At 47.7% G+C, this 18435-nt stretch overlaps 2 protein-coding genes across 5 annotated transcripts in view; one reads left to right on the top strand and one right to left on the bottom strand.

Moving 5' to 3' along the window:
- The window catches only part of SYS1 (SYS1 golgi trafficking protein), a 41437-nt gene that overhangs the window by 1063 nt on the left and 21939 nt on the right, over positions 1 to 18435 (top strand). For 2 of the 3 annotated variants that reach the window (XM_055265007.2, XM_055265006.2), the window contains 2 exons: positions 1098 to 1165; positions 2356 to 3564. In XM_055265007.2, coding sequence (XP_055120982.1) covers positions 1098 to 1165; positions 2356 to 2596 — 309 coding nt within the window. In that variant the 3' untranslated portion in view covers positions 2597 to 3564. Of the gene's footprint in view, positions 1 to 1097; positions 1166 to 2355; positions 3565 to 18435 lie in introns of those variants that run through there. The other variant, XM_055265008.2, reaches the window with a different exon arrangement.
- TP53TG5 (TP53 target 5) lies at positions 9304 to 13854 on the bottom strand. Of its 2 annotated transcripts, none has more exons than XM_063633555.1 (5): positions 13734 to 13854; positions 12973 to 13047; positions 12646 to 12776; positions 10473 to 10986; positions 9304 to 9435 (listed from the first exon to the last, which is right to left on the bottom strand). In XM_063633555.1, the coding sequence occupies exons 2-5, from the start codon at positions 13045 to 13047 to the stop codon at positions 9331 to 9333; spliced, it is 825 nt and encodes a 274-aa protein (XP_063489625.1). In that variant the 5' UTR covers positions 13734 to 13854; the 3' UTR covers positions 9304 to 9330. The 2 variants fall into 2 exon arrangements, with proteins under 2 accessions (XP_063489625.1, XP_055120980.2); XM_055265005.2 differs by having other exon boundaries at positions 13630 to 13809.

Here is an 18435-nt window from a genome sequence, read left to right as displayed (position 1 = left end):
GCATGTGCTTTGGATTCAGAAAAGCAAGGGTTCAGTCTAGGCCTAAACATATAATACTAGCTGTGAGACCTTGGGCAAGTTGCTTCCCCTTTCCGAGCCTTTTCTGAAAAGTGGGCAGGATACTCCTACCATGTTGCCCTCAACAAAATGTTACAAGGCCCAGAGGGGTTTAGGAATAAGAAGGTACTTTGTAAAGTGTAAAGGAGGCCTATAAGTTGTTACATCTAAGAGGCAGCTGTGGTGTGTGGTGATGAGCACAGTTCTTAAAGCCAGGAGACCTGGGATGGAGTCATTGCTCCTGCTACTTGTTCTCTGTGTAGCCCTTGGGCAAGTTATTATCCAAAAAGTGATAAGAATCAAAAGAAGAAGAATGGCTTTGTGAGGTTTTTTAGGGATAATATGAGATTATGTATGTCAAAGACCTTTCTTTGTCAGCTGAAAGTGTGGTGCGGATGTTTGGCATTTGATAGGATTGTGTTGGATAGTGGAGGTTGCACACCCACCGTTTGCCTAGTTGCAGTCTCGTAGGAGGCTCTATCCTCCTGGGAAGAGCTGTGGGAATGCCGGGCTTTGTTGAAGAGCCATATGATGCACACAACCTGAGTTCTAGACTAGGGATCAGCAGACCTTTCTTTTAAGGGTGAAGTAGTAAGGATTTTAGGTCACAATTACTCAGCTCTGCCATTGTAGCACAGAAGCTGCTATAGACAAATACATAAGTGAATAGGTGTGGCTGTGTTTCAATAAAACTTTATGTACAGGAGCAGATACCTGGCCTATGGAGCCATAGTCAGCTGAACGCTGTTCTAGACTTAACTCTTGGTGTTTATTACTTTGGGCAACTTAACTTGTCTGAGCTTTTACGTCCTCCTTTGTAAAATGAAAATAATCCCTTTCCGCCTGCTGTGAGAAACAAATGAAATCCCGTAATGGATGTCTATGAAAGCACCTATTGGAAATAGGCTGCCATACAGATGAAGGGAGGTATTATCTTCTGTGCTCTGGGAAGAATGCTTGTTCCTTAGGAGGCTTGCTGAGATCCTGGGGCTCTGCCAAGTCACTTCTCCAGCATATTTCCATTTGTGATTCCCCCTCAGATCCTGGGCTTTTCCACCCCTCCAGGCCGGCTCTCCATGATGTCCTTCATCCTCAACGCCCTCACCTGGTGAGTATCACTAGTTTTGCTATCCAGCTTTTGGGCTCTTAGTGCTGGGACTAACTTCCTAAGTTTGAACATGAGATAGGCTGGCACTTGTTTCTGGGGAGTGGTGAAGTAAAGTGGGTGACAGAGGCCAGTTCTGGGACTGGCTGTATAATGGGCCTCCTTCCACTGCTATTTTGACTTACCTGGAAAGCTCTTATGTCACTATGTTTGTGCTGCCTGCAAGACAATTTCCATCTCAGATAACTTCCCTGATGTGGAGTGAGCTGAGGAAAGGATTCGACCGAGAGGCAGGAGCACTGGGTTCTGTTCTTGGTTTGTGTGCCATTGGCCAAGTTACTTGCCATGGGCCTCAGGCTCCTCTTTTGTCCATGAGGGGTTGGACTCAGTGATGTCTAAGGTCACACGTAATCATTGCCTGTCTCTTAAGAGGCAGTTTAGCATAGTGATCAAGGTCTCAGGCTCTGGAGGCAGACTCATTTGGCATTGAACCTCAGCTTTACCACTAGTCTAGTGACTTTGGACAAGTTAATCTACCACAGTTGCCTCATCAGTAAAATGGGGCTAGTAATATTACCTACCTCATAGTTGTAAGGATTAAATAGGTTAATTCACAAAAAGGACTTAGAACAATGCCTTGCATGTTATTATTATTCTTGTCCTTACACCGGAGGTTGAAAACTGGTGGGCTGACTTTGACCTAAATTTGTCTTTCAGATAGGTTCTATTTGGCTTACATAGATGTCAGCCCACACATGGTGTTTAAAACATTTTTTTCCTCTTAGTTGAAAATCAGGCTATTTTATATAAAAATCCAGATTTCTGGCTTCTCTTGAATAATGGAAGGACTGATTGATTCCAGGCCAACCTTCTAGCATGATAAGATTTACCTAGATGCAAGTAGCTACTGCCCCCACTTTAGCTAGAACGTGTATGCTTCAGGGTGTCACGATCCCCACCAATTCCTAGGATCCCCTAGTGACAATTGCCATCGATGATCAAGCTCATACTCAGTCAGCTTCACTCTTGACATTACCCGCCAGGTTCTTCTAGGCGTCAATATCATAACCCTTGCTTCACACTTATCTCGTCACTTCTGACCACTGTGCTGCCATCCTAATTGTCTCTACCCTCCTGAATAACCTGAGACCAGGACAACCCAGTGACAACTCACTGCTGTCCTCTCCCCACAGTGCCCTGGGCTTGCTGTACTTCATCCGGCGAGGAAAGCAGTGTCTGGATTTCACTGTCACTGTCCATTTCTTTCACCTCCTGGGCTGCTGGTTCTACAGCTCCCGTTTCCCCTCGGCGCTGACCTGGTGGCTGGTCCAAGCCGTGTGCATTGCACTCATGGCTGTCATCGGGGAGTACCTGTGCATGCGGACGGAGCTCAAGGAGATACCCCTCAACTCAGCCCCTAAATCCAATGTCTAGAATCAGGCCCTTTGGACATCCTGCTGACACTTGGGCCCCTTAACACCTTGGGCTGCTCAGACCCTCCAGATGAGGTCCAGCCCATATCTGAGAGGAACCCTGGAAATGTGAAGTCTCTGTTGGTGTGGGAGAGATAGTGAGGGCCTGTCAAAGAAGGCAGGTAGCAGTCAGCATGACAGCTGCAAGAATGGCCTCTGTCTGCTGAAGCCTTGGTATCTGAGAGGTCAGGAAGGGGACCTCTTTGAGGGTAATAACAGAATTGGAACCATGCCACTCTTGAGCCACAATACTTGTCACCAGCCTGTTGTTTTAAGAGAGAAAAAAAATCAAGGATCTCTGATTGGAGCAAACCACTTCTTTAGTCATCTGTCTTACCTCCCGGGGACAGCTATTACCTTTGCAGTGTTGCCAAATCACAGCAGTTCTGTTGGAGAAACGCTCGGTTTCTGGATCCAGAGCCACAGAAAGAAATGTAGGTGTGAAGTATTAGGCCGCTGTCAGGGAGAGGCTGGCAGATGGAGGCATCAAGCACAAGGAAAATGCACAACCTGTGCCCTGTTATACGCACATTCGTGTGCACCCAAGAACCTATGACTTTCTTCCAGTTCCTTCTACCAGGTCCCCATCCTGCTGCCAGCTCTCAACATAGCAGGCCATAGGACCCAGAGAAGAATCCCAGCGTTGCTCAAAGTCTAACCATCGTAAAGACACTGTCTGTCTTCTAGGAATGACCAGGCACCCAGCTCCCACTGGACTCGTTCTTTTTCCTGCCTTATTTAGAATTCTTTGGCGGGAAGGGTATGATGGGTTCCCAGAGACAAGAAGCCCAACCTTCTGGCCTGGGCTGTGCTGATAGTGCTGAGGGAGATAGGAATTTGCTGCTAAGATTTTTCTTTGGGGTGGAGTTTCCTCTGTGAGGGGTTTGCAGCTGTCTTTCCTGTGTATACAAATACAGTATTTTCCATGGTTCTGCCTGTACTTACTTTGTAATGCCACGGTTGAGATTGAGAAAGATCAGCGCAGCCGGGCAAGGGAACTTTAAAGGATTATTAAGCCACCTTCTCCCTTTCCTGGACCCCAGCGTCATTCCTCCATTTGGTTAAAATACTCAGTGCAGGGAACTCTTACATCCTATCTCCTTCACTTGCAGCGTCCCCTGCTATGCCTCAGGTGAACCACATAATTTTTGGGTTTCTGTTCCTACTTGCTAGTGATTTCTGAACATGTTCAATGGAGCGGCACACAGTCTAGACCCACTTCCGCGTTGAAACCTTCACTGTTCCTCTTTGGTTTCTTCAGAGCTTTCCCAAGACAGCTGTCAGTTTTCAGCTGTCAGTGTTACGGTAACACAAATGAGTTTTGCTATCTCCCTGAGAAGCCCATCTGACCTCCTGGCTCTCAGCCCTACAGAGTAGGGGATTGATGCTGACAGGATGAAGGTTTAGGAGTAAATGCCTGGGAAGACACTGGGAAGGTTCTAGGGTGAGGCACCTCTGTAACTCATGGTACCTTGGCCAAGTTGGAAGGAAGCAGTTTGTTAATGGGGCACAGTACCTGGCTGCAGGGTCTAGGAGGTAAGACCAGCTGGGATGACCTTCCTTGGGTTAATCAGTTTCCCTCTAGACAACACAAACTCTACAGGCATGTGACTAACTTTGAAAGAACACCCATCATGTGGCTGCTGTCACCCTTGACCAGCTGTGGTGGTGGTTACTCCATCTGTGGTTGGAGCACCTTTTTGGGATTCACTTCAAGGTCTTGTGCCTATTTTTCTGCATATCTTCTGTGATGACAAATCTCTGTCCCCTGAGTGTTAATTTGATTTTTAGAAATGGCCAAAAGTCACGTGATCCAAACTTTTTTTCAGTGATGTGGAGACTGAGCTGCATGATAGTTGGGGATCAAAAATATGTGACCTTAATGGGATTTTTATGGTTTCTAAAATAACAATAAAAGCAGTTTTTAGAGTTGAGTTCCAGAGAGGGCAGGACAATGGCAGTGACATGTTTGTCATTTTAATAATAAATAACATCTATTGCGTGCTTAAGAGGTGTCCAGCAGTGTGGGCTGAGTGCTTTATGTCTCTTTTCAAAATCTTTACAAGAACCCTCTGAAGTAAGAAGTAATGTCATCTGTATCTTACAGATGAGGGAGCTGTAAAGAACTTACCCAAGGTGACTTTTTAGGAGCTGGCAGAGCCAGGATTTGGCCTCTAATAGTGATTTTAATAAGCTCATTTTGAAGAGGTCAGTGGTTAGGGATGTATAAGTTCTGACTGGTTAAACAGTCTGGTTAAATAGTCTATCACTTTATAATCATATCTTCTTATCCTGTCATATTTTTTTAAATACCAAGGATGAATAGTACCTTATAAACATTACTAGCTTTCTAAGAAAAGCTGATACGCAGTACATTAAATATAGCCAGAGATTTCCTTCTTTTTTTTTTTTGAGGCAAGGTCTCACTGTCACCCAGGCTGCCATGCACTGGTGTGATCTTGGCTCATTGTAGCCTCAACCTCCCAGGCTCAATGATCCTCCTGCCCTAACCCCCCAAGTAGCTGGGACTATAGGCACATGCCACCACACCCAGCTAATTTTTGTATTTTTATTTTTAATTTTTTAGAGACAGGGCTTTGCCACTTTGCCCAGGCTGGTCTCGAACTCCTGGACTCAAGAGATCCACCTGCTTCGGCCTCCCAAAGTGCTGGGATTTTACAGGTGTGAGCCACCAAGCCCAGCTAGCCTTTTTTTTTTTTTTTTTCTTTTTTTTTGAGACAGAGTTTCACTCCAACTTCATTACCCAGGCTGGAGTGCAGTGGCTCAATCTCAGCTCACTGCAACCTCTGCTTCCTGGGTTCAAGTAATTCTTGTACTTCAGCCTCCCAAGTAGCTGGAATTACAGGTTGCACCATCATGCTTGGCTAATTTTTTGTATTTTTCATAGAGATGGGGTTTCATCATGTTGGCCAGGCTGGTCTCGAACTCTTGGCCTCTCAAGTGATCCACCCGCCTCAGCCTCCCAAAGTGCTGGGATTACAGGCATGAGCTACTGTGCCCAGCGTGGGCCAGAGATTTTCAGATGATCTTAGGAATATGGGAAATCTATTTCCAAACGATAAAGGAAGGTACCTAGATAAGAGAGTACTAGCCCACTACTGAGTTGGCATATCCCTTAACTCTCCAGGTGTCTGAAGTTGACCTCCCTTTTTCCCACCCACCACCTGAACTCGGGCCATTCAGAGAAAAGTGGAGACTCCTACATAGCTGATGCTCAGAATAGTTTATAACCCTTAAAGGAGGACAGGAAAGGAAAAAGGGATGTCTGGCTCAGAGGGTACTTCTAACCCCTCACTCTAGGCAGCCCTGTCCACATCAGTGCCAAATGAGAGCCAGGATGGCAGCCAGCAGACATCAGGGGGTACAATGGGAAGCTCCAGGACTCCCAACATCCTGGAGGGTACACAGCTCAAACAGGCTCCCCTGGACAGGAATCCCCTTGGACTCCTTCCTCAGCGACTCCCAGGTCAGAGCAGCTTCCTTCTGCCAGCCCCAGAAGGCAGTCAGTGCACAGGTGTGGAACACCTCCTTGTACCGGCAGCCCAGGGACCACGGAGTCGCAGAAGCAGGGCCCTGGGGACCTAGGGCAGGAGGAGTAGGGATGGAATCAAGGTACAAGAGAACTCCTCTGTGGAGAGATTAAAAACCACTGTCTTAAGGTTTTCTGTTGTAAAGTAATAAAGGGTGGTAGAAATAGCATTGAGGCAGGAGGGAGTAGAGGGAGCTGAGGGTTTTAATCCCTGCCCTGCCACTACCTGGGCAAGTCACAGTCATAGGAGTCCAATTCTGGAAGGCTTTAGAGAGCTGCAGTGGAGTGCAAAGTCCTGGAATCCCATTACTAGCTGTGAGATCTTGGGTAAGCTATGTTATCTCCCTTACCTAGATTTCCTCATATGTAAAATGAGGGTAATAATGGTACTTATTTCCCTGGGTTTTGTTTTGTTTTGTTTTCTGGTAGGTCAACACTTAATTCTTTAAAATGGAAAAAGTGTTCCCTCCCGGGTTTTATTGTGAAGATGCAATAAGATGTCACGTGTAAAGCACCTAGCCCAGCCCCTGGCACGTAGGAAGTGATCCATAATTCTAGACAATTATTAGGCTACCACCCCCCTATCCATTTTACAGAACAGGAGACATTTTTCTTCTGAGCCTGTGTTTTCAAATGTTGGGGGATAGGCTTGCCAGTCCTCTAGGTACCACTACCAAGTATTGAGCTCCTATCTGGCATGGACTGCAAAGTGATTTATGTGTATTCTTACTCAGTCCAATAAGGTAAGCACCGCTATTTCCCCCATTTTGCAGACAAAGAAACAGAGGATTGGGAGTAAACAACTTTTTCCACATTACAAAGTTGGTAAGAAGCTAGGCCTGTCTGCCTCATCCGCTTTTCAGTTCCAGTTATGTTTATGTGTGATCCAGACAATTGTGAGACAGACAGTCTTAGGGATCTAGATGCCATATTTGCAAAAGGTTGTGAACGTAAACATACATTTGGCTTGTTAACAACCAGCTAGTTCCATAAAGGTGAGTAGTTAGGTAGCTGCTGATAAGTGAGAAATGGAGCCGGGACTGACTGGCCACAGGGCTTTATTATGATGGCCCTGGTGTGGCGTGGGAAAAGGCCAAACATTTGTTCAATGCCCCACAAACTGGCTTCTCCTACATCAAGCTTGATTTGCTTAAAACCCCCTGAAACAGACATTAGTATCACTATTTTATAAACATGAAATAGGTTCAGAGAGGTCATGTGACTTCTAAAAAGTCACTCAATATAAAATCAGACTCAAACACTTCAATTTTTTCCCAGTTAACTGTTAAGCAGCCATTTCTAGGGTGGCTTCCTCCCCAAATTGGTGTTACTGGGCCCAGAGGAGGAGCTTTAGGTTGAAATGGTTAAACAAAGGGAGGGTGGTAGTGGGGAGTCCCCGGTTGTGGAATTGTGGGAGGCAGGTGGCCAGAGGCCTAAGTGCCTGGGCAGGTGGGATGAGGTGGAAGGATGTACTGCTGGGATTCCCTCCCAGGCCTGCCCCTTGCTGCCCTGGCCGTGCTGGGTCCCCTCCTTCGCACACAGCCCTCCCATATATTCGGTGGCGTTCCCAGTGGGCAACTGGGGCCCAACTCCAGCTCTCTGGAGCAAAGTGGAAGTTGCCAGTTTCACTCAGGCCCAACCCAATCCAGCCTCCACTTGGGGCTTCCTGGGCAGGCCCCCACGAAGGCTAGTGCAAGGGGGCTCCCCAGAAAGGGTCAGATTTTTTAGATTTTTTAGTTGGGAGGGCGCTGTCTTGACTGCCCGCTGACAGCGCACTCAGGACAGAAGTTCACGCAAATGTTGATGGAATGGAAGAGTGAGGAGAGATTATTTTCGAAAGTTGATGGGATTGAAAATACCCAGCAAGGGAACCGCAATGGAGACTGTTCAAGAAATGGGCTGGAGTGCCAGCTGGGTGGGAAGACCGCTGGAAGTGGAGGTTACTGGGGTGGAAGTTGCGCGGGAAGTAGCGGGGTGGTGGGGGCAGAGGTAGGCACCGACCTAGGGGAGCTCCAGGAAGATTGCGCTGGGAGCAGGAGCTTGGGAGCACGCAGCAGCCACTATGCGGTGCTAAGCAGTCCCCGTGCTGTGGCTCCGCCCGGGCTGGTCCGCGCGGCTGCTGATGCCCAGTCTTGGTGCCCAGTAATAGTGGGGAGGAGTGTGTGAGTGGGCGGGGTGGGGGGGGGAGTCCATCCAATCGTTCTCCCTCCCTCCCAAACTGGAGATCTATTTTCATCGCTGCCCTGACCCCCAACCCCGGAGAGCTCAGTGCCCCTCAATGGCTCCACTGCTCTCCCGAGGGCGCCCACTCCACGCAGCCTGCCTCTGGGGAATATGGAGGTCTTCGTCCGGAGAAAACTCGGGCTCCCTTGGCTTTGCTCTCCCCAACGGCATGGTTAGGGCCCTGTGACTTCTACCGACAGAGGGTGACCCCGGCCAGAGGGGGTCGACCAGGGCTTGGGGTTGAGGTCTTCGGATTGAGGGTGGACCTGCCATGTCACGCTGGAGCAGTAGAGATGCAGTACCAGCTCCCCCGCCTGATCCGGTGCCTTCTATGATCTGTGACCAAGGCAGGACACATTCGGAGGCCCAGCTGACATCCACATTTTGACACCAGCCACAGTGCAATCAGTTTTTGACAATCAATTTTTGACAATCAGGTCGCAATGCACTCGCATGACCCACAGCGTGCTGGGGCTATTCTGCCTGTCTCCTGATTTCTGAGCAGGCTCTCATTTCGCCGTTTCCCTTTCTTGGGAAAATGGAATGGGGAGCAACCAGGAGCCCTTGCTCCTGCCACTTTCTAGCTGAGTGAGCCTGGACAAGTTACTTTCTGCCTCCGCGCCGCGGTTTCCTCTTGCAAGCTCGCGGGGCGATTGTGAGGCACCTTGCATCCAGAAAGCACACGAGCACCCTGACTTCATAGAGTGCGCCACTCAGGAGACCAGCTCGCGGAGGTGGGGGAGGGGTGCTGCTCGCTGGCTTCTTTGGTTCTAGACTGACCTTAGGGGCCTCGGGGTGAGGGTGGGGGAAGCCTGAAGTCGCGACACAGGCTCCCTCTGCCGAAGGCCTCTCCTTCATCCTTCCCAGCCCCAGACAAACAGGCAGAGTAAGCAGTATTCGTCTTAGGTGCCATATGGAAGATCTTATTTGTAGACTCGTGAATTTCGCCACCCATCCCTCCCCTTCAGCTGATTGCGCGATCTCCACCCTCTGCTGGCACTTCTGGCTCCCGTCCAGGTCACATCAACCTGCCAGCAGAAACTTCGGTGTTAGGCGCTAAGACTGTCCCCAGGGGGCGCTGGTCGTTTGGGGAGCGGGCGCAGGGACAAGGGTGCTGTGGTGTCTGTCTGTGGTAGGTTGGAAATGGCTTTGCTAAAAAGGAAAAGCCTCCCTGTAAGCTAGACCCGGTGGGCACTCACCCCCTTCCTTTCATGGGACTTTCATTCTCCCACGAAAGGGCTGCTGTATTTTCCTCTTTTTGTGCTAAGGAACTTCCTGCTCAGAGTAGTAAATCTCTTTTTTTCCTTTCTTTTTTTTAAGACAGGGTCTTGCTCTCTTGCCCAGGCTGGAGTGCAGTGACGAAGTCACAGCTCACTGCAGCCTCGACTCCTGGGCTTAAGTGATCCTCCGACCTCAGCCTCCTGAGTAGCTGACACTACAAGCGCAAGCCACGACATCTGGCTAATTTTTAAATTTTTTGTAGAGACAGTGTCTCATTATGTTGCCCAGGATGGTCTTGAACTCCTGGTCTCAAGCAGTCTTCCTGCCTCGACCTCCCAAGGTGCTGGGATTACAGGCATGAGCCACCATGCCTAGCCTGTTCAGAGTAAATCTTATTTGAGGCATGAATAAATCAAACATAAATGGAGAGTTGAATTGATCTAAGAGGGAATGGGATGCAGCAAAGCCCTGCTTGACCATCTCCCCCCTCCCACATTTGGAAATCCTTAAACCCACTTATGTAGGCCTCTGACTGTGAGATTCAGAGCCACAGCAGTTTCCACCTCTGCTAAGGCCATCAGGCAGTGAGATGGCTCACTTCAGTGCCCCTCCTTCCACACGTCTCCTAGCTGTATCCTGAGAGGCCTCAACCTAGTCACTACCCTGCTGTATGATGTTGGTCTAAGGCTTCCCCCTCTCTGGACATGAAGGCGGAGCCTCCCAGCACTGCCAGCCACACACCACTCAAGACTCCAGATCCTCAGCCCTGACTCTGGGGCCCAGCTCTGGGCCTGGCTTGGGGCTTGCATCTCACCTAGCCTGGCTGTGTTGTTGTCACACCCACCTTGTATGGATGCCACATAGGCATTTCAAGTGATGCGGAGCAGAAGCGGGTGCAGCGGCGCTTGACCCAACGCAGGGCAGAGGATCTGCACATCACCCTGGGCGCCGGGAGGTGGATTCGTGTGGGCAGCCCCTCAAACCAGATCCACTGGTAGGCTGCATCCAGCTGCTTCATGTGCCCCATGGGAGTTCTATTGTGGTAGTGCTTAATGAAGGTGACTCGGGGGCCATCGGTGAGTGGTTGCCTTCCCTGGGCTCCAGGGTTCAAGCTATCATCCCTTGATGTCCTTGGAACCTCAGGCTCTATATGCTTTTCTTTCTGTGGCATTGCCGCCGATGACGTTTTCGCCTTGTTCCTCATCCCTGACTGCACCTGGGGCTTCCACTCCTTGTACTCTTTTTTCTTAGGGTCCCCTGTGGACTCTAATTTCTTGGACTTGAGTTCCTTCTCAGAGCACCCAATCTCCTGGAACTCTTCATTATTTTGTTTTGCTTTATTGCAGGCACTGTTTTCCCTGGCAGGGAGAGGAAAGGCAGTCAGCACAGCAGGACCGAGGCCCTGGTTCCCGAGACAGTTGCTATGTAGCCAACTCAGGGGAGCCTGTTAAGAAAGCTAGAGGGTCCTGCAAAGAAACTTCTCTACTGCCCAGAGGCCTTGTGCTGGTGTGAGGGGGTGTGATGAGCACTGGCAGAGGGATGTGAGAGATTGGGAAGGTGAGAGCCATGACTAGTAGTTAAGGCCCCTAAGAATGGATATTGTCTACATCATCTGCCACTAGATTAGGGTTCTGTCCTCTGGACTTCAGCTGGGAGGGTGAACAGTCCAGCAGTTTTTCTAAATTGTGCTCCAAGAAACCTTAGGGTTCTGAGGAGGTGTCTCAATGTCACCTCCCCTGACCCACTGGGGGCAGGATGACTCCCCCAGCTCATAACAACACAAGTGGGGCTTGGAAATAGATATTTGAACAGATGTTTCACTGCTTTAATAAAGTTGGAAAACTGTTCAAGACCAGCCTGAGCAACATGGTGAGACTCTGTCTCCATACAAAAAAATGTTTTTTAAGTTGGAAAATGATGGGGCTAGATGATCCTGATCCTTCTAGCTCTATGTTTCCTGAGTGCCTGCAACTAGAGGCCAAATCAGAAAGAGGAGCCCAGAAAGGTGGCCTTGACAGAAATATTAAATACTGAGACTTTCCCAAAGGGTGTCTGTAACAGACTGGGCCCCCTGCAAACCACCAGTGGCAACACCATCCTAGCCAAGGGTGTGGGGAGAGATGAGGCCTTGGGCTGCAGATAATGGCAATACTGTGATGATAATAATGGCTCCTGCTGATTGAATCCTCGCTCTATGCCAGACTCGGGACCCTTACAACTTGGGATCCTTACTATTTCTGTAAAGTAGAAGGCAGTGAAGGAGAGTGGCTTACAGAGCACAGTTGTTGGATTCAGACAAACGGGCTCAGATTCTGCTTCTACCTCTTAGCACCTGTGTGATTTGGGCAAGATATTTAACCTCTCAGAGCCTTAGCTTTCTTATCTGTAAAACTAGGATAATTCTGTCTACCTAACAGGATTGTTGTGAAGAATAAACTAAATGGGAAAATTCTTAAGTGCTTAACACTGTAGGATGGCACTTAGCAGGCACCAATCAATGTTAGCTTTCTTAATACTCTCATGTGACTTATGAGGAAACGGTTTGAACTTGTCTCGGAGGCATGGTAAAAAAATAAATAAATAAAAATAAATTAATAGAGAAACCAAGCCTCAGCAAGATTAATCTTCAGATTTCAGGGGTCAGTCTGCAGGTGACTCTCTGGGTTATATTGACTTGCAGGGGAGGAGGAGGAGGAGTGACCTGTCTGTCTCAGTGCCCCAGGGTGAAGTGAGCGCCACAACTGGATGATTACAACCATTGTTTTGGCCACAGCTCTGATATCAGACAGGAATGGCTTCAAATCCTAGTTCTGCCACTTATCAGTTGAGTTAACTGAATGAGACAAGTCACTTCACCTCTTCAGCCTCAGCTCTCCAGCAATAAAATAGAGTTAATAAATACCTCTCTCACAGAGGCTTTGTGAAAATTAGACTTGTTCTCTAAATTTCCTTAGCACAATGCCTGTTCCCAGAAAGACAGCATTTGGGTCCATTATGGGGGCCAGGCCCCAGCTTACCCAGAGGAGATGCGGAGAATCTTTGGAACACTGAGCAGTGAATGCCAACACCTTTTGGCCAGCTTATGCAGTTCTTGGATCCGGCGGTTCGAGCTCTTGAGTAGCTTCAAGAGCGACAAGTTTTTTAACACCTGCCAGGGTCAAGAAACCAGGTAAATAGAAGCTTCAGCTTTCCTGGACAGCCTCCCTCTCCCCTGCCTGCCTCTGGCTCCGCTCAGCCAAGGGCCGGCCTGCTGGCTCGCCTGGGCCACTCAGCCTGGCAACCAGGGGCAGCACTACATGAATATATGAGCTTCCCCAAGCTGGGGCCAAAACAGGGCGTCTCACCATTCTCAGACGGTTCCGCTCAATTATTTTGCTCACAGGCTGCTCTGTCTCGTCCTGTAGTTTCTCGTCTTGCATCTGAGGGACAGAGGATAAGAGAGAGACATAAACCCAGAGGAATCAGCCAGGTGTGGTGCCTCATGTCTGTAATCCCAGCACTTTGGGAGGCCGAGGTGGGTGGCTCATTTGAAGTCAGGAGTTTGAGATGCCTGGCCAACATGGTGAAACCCTGACTCTACCAAAAAAAAAAAAAAAATACAAAAATTAGCCAGGTGTGGTGGCACGCGCCTGTAGTCCCAGCTACTCAAGAGGGTGAGGCAGGAGAATCACTTGAACCCGGGAGGTGAAGGCTGCAGTCAGTTGAGATCTCGCCACTCCACTCCAGCCTGGGCGACAGAGTGAGGCACTGGAGGAATCCTCCTGAACTCCTCCATGTGCCTCTCCATTTAGTTGAGCATGGTTTGACCAATCCTAGGCTGGGAGTTTTGTCATCTTGGTCTGGGGACAGAACTGGGAGACCATTTTAACTCTCCTGACCTCCCTTCACCCTTCACCTTTCCCTTTTCTCCCATGCTGGAAAGCCCCTGTCCTTGGCATGGTGGATTCTTTGTTAAGGTCCCCTCTAGGGACTCACCCCCAGGGTCTAGTCCCAAGTCTGACCTTGGAAACCCTGCTATTCTTGGGCCTCTTCTTTGCTGATGGACTCATGCTGGGGCAGTGAGACCTCAGAGACGAATGGAGCAACACCAGTGCCAGGCACCCACCCTGTTCCTCTCAGTTCAGCCAGCACTCAGGCTGGGCATCAGATGGTGGTGCTGACTGTGTACCACCTGCAGCTGTGACATCACTGAAATGTGACAGTAGCAGGGCTGGGTCTCCAAGGAGTGTATGTGGCAGAGGTGAGGGGTAGAGGGTGAGAAAGAAATATAGACAATAGGTGACAGACAGCTGCGTGCATTGTCACAACCTCCCTGTGAGGTAAGGGGATTATCCCCTCTTTTTAAATGAGGAAGCCAAGGTTCAAAGAGGTTGAATAATCTACTCAAGGCCACACTAGATCTAGCCCAGCTAGATCATAGTGGGCTGGAAACCTAACCAAGGTCTGATAGTCAACCCATGAAACCCATGAAACCAGGGATTCCCGAACCAAGCTCATCCATTCAGTCATGTTGCCTGTTTTGACTGGGCGCCTGCTACATGCCAGGTGCTTTTTCTTTTCTTTCTCCTCTTTTTTTTTCTCTTTGTTTTTTGAGACAGAGTCTCGCTCTATTGCCAGGCTGGAGTGCAGTGGTGAGATCTTGGCTCCCTGCAACCTCCGCCTCCTGGGTTCAAGTGATTCTCCTGCCTCAGCCTCCCAAGTAGCTGAGACTACAGGCACCCGCCACCACGTCCAGCTAATTTTTGTATTTTTAGTAGAGATGGGGTTTCACCATGTTCGCAAGGATGGTCTCAATCTCTTGACTTCATGATCCGCCCACCTCCGCCTCCCATAGTGCTGGGATTACAGGCGTGAGCCACCACGCCTGGCCTTGCCAGGTGCTTTTTCTAAGTGCTAGAATAACAGAAAATTCTTGCCCTCAAGCTTACATTCTAGTGGAGGGGAAACAGTGTGTGTGCTTGTAAATGTTTAATAATTGGCTCTCTGAAGCAAAATGTATATGTGTTTGTATTATAAATTTTACTGATAGAAATCAACAAATAATAAAATCCTATAATACTCTTTATTGTAACTTCTATTAGTGAGCTGCTTCTTACAGTATGCTTTTCTTGGATTTTGCCTAACCCTTCTATTTATAGCCAACCTATGGTTGTAATGGATAAACAAGTATAATACTAACATTAATGTTGGTATTTTCATTTACACTAAACAGTAAGAAGGTGAAAAAGTGAAACAACAGAGATATTGAAATTTAACTCATTTATCAATGATTTCATTGACCTATTTGCTGAATTAGACCATAGTTTTTGAATACTGGAGGTATATTTCTCAGATTCTTTTTGTTATTTACAATCGAATAGCTATGGACAGGACACTTGCTTATGTTTTCTCTTTTTTTGTTGTTTTTGGGGGGTCTTTTTTCAGATCTATATATGATTTATATATTATATATTTCTACTCTACAGATATACGGATATAAAGAATCCTAAGAACATAGATAATAGTAAAAGGTAGTAAAAAATAGAAAGTGACAAGTTTAAGCATTTTTCACCCTATGCTTTTAATATCACTTATTTAATTGGAAGTTGCTATCAATTACATTTTAATGATGGCCATGCCTAACAACCAGCCTGCAGAATTCCTAGAAGTGTAACAGTAGACTTTTGTGAGCCCTTATGAGTCAGCTCCAGCACACCAATGCTACATCAGATGGAAATAAGTGCCTGGAGAACAGCAACCAGGGTAAAGGGAACAGGGAGGGCAGAGGTAGAGGGTTTGGTATATTAAAAAGGTGGTCTAGGAAAGATTCATCAACAGGATGAGATTTGAGCAGACACCTGAGAGAGAGAGGGAAGAGGAGAATGAATGGTGGTAGGAGAAGATGAGGCAGAGAGGGAGTCGTGGTGTGTTAGGCAGATCACAACAGGCTGTAAAGGGCGCTGGTTACCCTGAATCCCTGGTGCCCGGCTGGCTGCATCAGAGTAGTATGAAGAGCTTGTGAAAAACATTTTTGTGGGCACCACCCCATTCAGCAGGCCAGACAGATAACCAATCAAATGTGGGACCCACTCCACACCATTCCACTTCTAGTGGGGAGAGATGTACATGCACAGGGGGTGGGTGCTTAGCTCTGAATGGAGGGATGAGGGGCCAACCCTAGGCTGTGGGACAGCTTCTCACATATAAATATCCTTTCTTATTAGAGTGAAGGTTAGGTAGTGGGTTAAACTGCTGCTGTTTCACCACAGAAAGCAATGTGGTGATTTGGCAAGGAAGACACAGAGGGTACACCCTCTGTCTCCTGTCTAACCCCATACTCCTTGGCTGCTCTGCCTGCTCAGACATCCCCCTCCTTGCACACAATTTCAGCTCTGATCAACTGGACTTCACTGAACAATGCTGCTCTGAGGCCCTGGTGCCTGGTGGGCTGTATCAGAATCACCTATACTCGCTACTCAACTCCTGAGCTTCGAGGGCTGGGGAATCACTGTGTGCTAGGCACTGAGGGACAGCAACATTATAGACAGAGCATGCCTCTGAGTTCACAGACCAAGGGGATAGGTACCCCAGAAGGCGGACTCCTCAAGGGCAGGGATTTGTGTCCGTTTTATTCATTGATAAGCCACCAGATCCTAGAACAGTGCCTGGTGGACAATGGGTGCCCAAAAAGTATTTTTTGAAAAATGAAATAAATAGCATGATACGGGTAATACTGAGGGTTGTGGGAGCACAGAGGTGGAGCCTCCCAACCCAGCCTGAGGATGTCAGGGAATCTTCCTACAGATGGTGAGGAGGAATGAAGGATGAAGGATGACTAGATGTTGGCCAAGCATAGGGGTATGGGGCGGGTCGGGGGAGGTGGGCAGAGCATTCTCAAAAGAGGGAATTTAAAGAATATGAGTGTGGAATGGAATTATGTTGTACACTGGATGTTGCTGGAATAGAAAGTAGGGGCCAAGAGTGGTGGGGTGAAAACTGGAGAAGTGGGTAAAGAGACCTACCCAATGACACACAGCTGGTAAGCCTTGTGGACTAAATCCAAGACTCTTGAGTGAAAACCTCCACTCTTTTTTTTAAAAAAATGGTATAATAAGATACAGATAACATAAAATTTACCTTCTAACCATTTTTGTTTTTGAGACATAGTTTCACTCTGTCGCCCAGGCTGGAGTGCAGTGGTGCAGTCTTGGCTCACCACAACCTTCACCTCCTGCATTCAAGTGATTCTCGTGCCTCAGCCTCACCAGTAGCGGGGACTACAGGCACACATCACCACGCCCAGCTAATTTTTGTATTATTAGTAGAGATGGGGTTTCACCACGTTGGCCAGGTTGGTTTCAAACTCCTGACCTCAAGTGATCTGCCCACCTCGGCCTCCCAAAGTGCTGGGATTACGGGTATGAGCCATCGCACTCAGCCCTAACCATTTAAAAAAGTAGTTGAGTGACATTAAGTACCTTCTCTTTGTACAACCACCATGGATATCCATCTTTAAACTTTTTTTTATCCTGCGGAATTGGATCTCTGTATTCCATTAAATAATAACTGCCCATTTTACCTCCTCTAGCCCGTGGCAACCATCGTTCTACTTCCTGTCCCTATAAATTTGACTACCCTAGGAACCTCATATAAGTGGACTAATATAATATTTGTCTTTTTTTGTGACTGCCTTATTTCACTTAACATGTCTTCCATATTGTAGCTTGTGTCAGAATTTCCTTCTCTTGGCTGGGCATGGTGGCTCCTGCCTGTAATCCTAGCACTTTGGGAAGCCGAGGCAGGTGGATCACCTGAGGTCAGGAGTTCGAGACCAGCCTGGCCAATACGGTGAAGCCCCGTCTGTACTAAAAGTACCAAAAATAGCCAGGCATGGTGGCGGGCACCTATAATCCCAGCTACTTGGGAGGCTGAGGCGGGAGAATCACTTGAACTTGGCGGGTGGAGGTTGCAGTGAGCCAAGATTGTGCCACTTCACTCCAGCCTGGGCAAAACAGCAACACTCTGTCTCAACAACAACAACAACAACAACAACAATAACAACAAAAAGAATTTCCTTTTCTTTTTAAGGCTGAATAATATTCCATTGTATGTATAGGCCACATTTTCTTTCTCTGTTCATTCATCGATGGACATTTGAGTTTCTTCCGCCTGTTAGCTATTGTGAATAATACTGCTGTGAACAAGGATATACAAACATCTCTTCAAGGCCTTGCTTTCAGCTTTTGTGTATATACCTAGAAGTGGAACTGTGGAACTGCCGAATCATACGGTAATTCCCTTTTTAACGTTTTGAGGAACCACCATATTGTTTTTTGCAGTGGCTATACCATTTTCATCCCTACCAACCATGTACAAGGATTCCAGTTTCCCTATATCCTTGCCAACACTTGGGATTTTCTGTTTCTTTGATAGTAGCCATCTTAATGGGTGGGAGTTCCACTCTTTTGTTTTATTTCCTCTCATAGTTTGTTCTTTGATTTCTTTAGTTAGGTTTACTGGGATATATTTTATATGCAGTAAAATTTACCTTTTTTAGTATATAGTTCTTTAAGTTTTGACAAATGCATACTAGCGTAGAATACCACAGTCAATATATGGAACAGCTTCATAACCCCCCTAAGTTCCCTCAAGCCACCTCTTTGTAGTTAACTCCTCTTCCCACTCCCAGCCCTGGCAACAAACTGATGTGTTTTCAGTCTCTATAGCTTTGCCTTTTCCAAAACACCATATAGGTAGAATCATACGGTATGCAGCCCTTTGAATCTGTATTTCTTTCACTTAAGATTTGCACATGTTGGGTATGTCAA

The sequence above is a fragment of the Symphalangus syndactylus genome, chromosome 24 (genome assembly GCF_028878055.3).
Source record: "Symphalangus syndactylus isolate Jambi chromosome 24, NHGRI_mSymSyn1-v2.1_pri, whole genome shotgun sequence".
Taxonomy (NCBI): domain Eukaryota; kingdom Metazoa; phylum Chordata; class Mammalia; order Primates; family Hylobatidae; genus Symphalangus; species Symphalangus syndactylus.
This window is presented reverse-complemented; position numbering and strand designations above follow the sequence as displayed.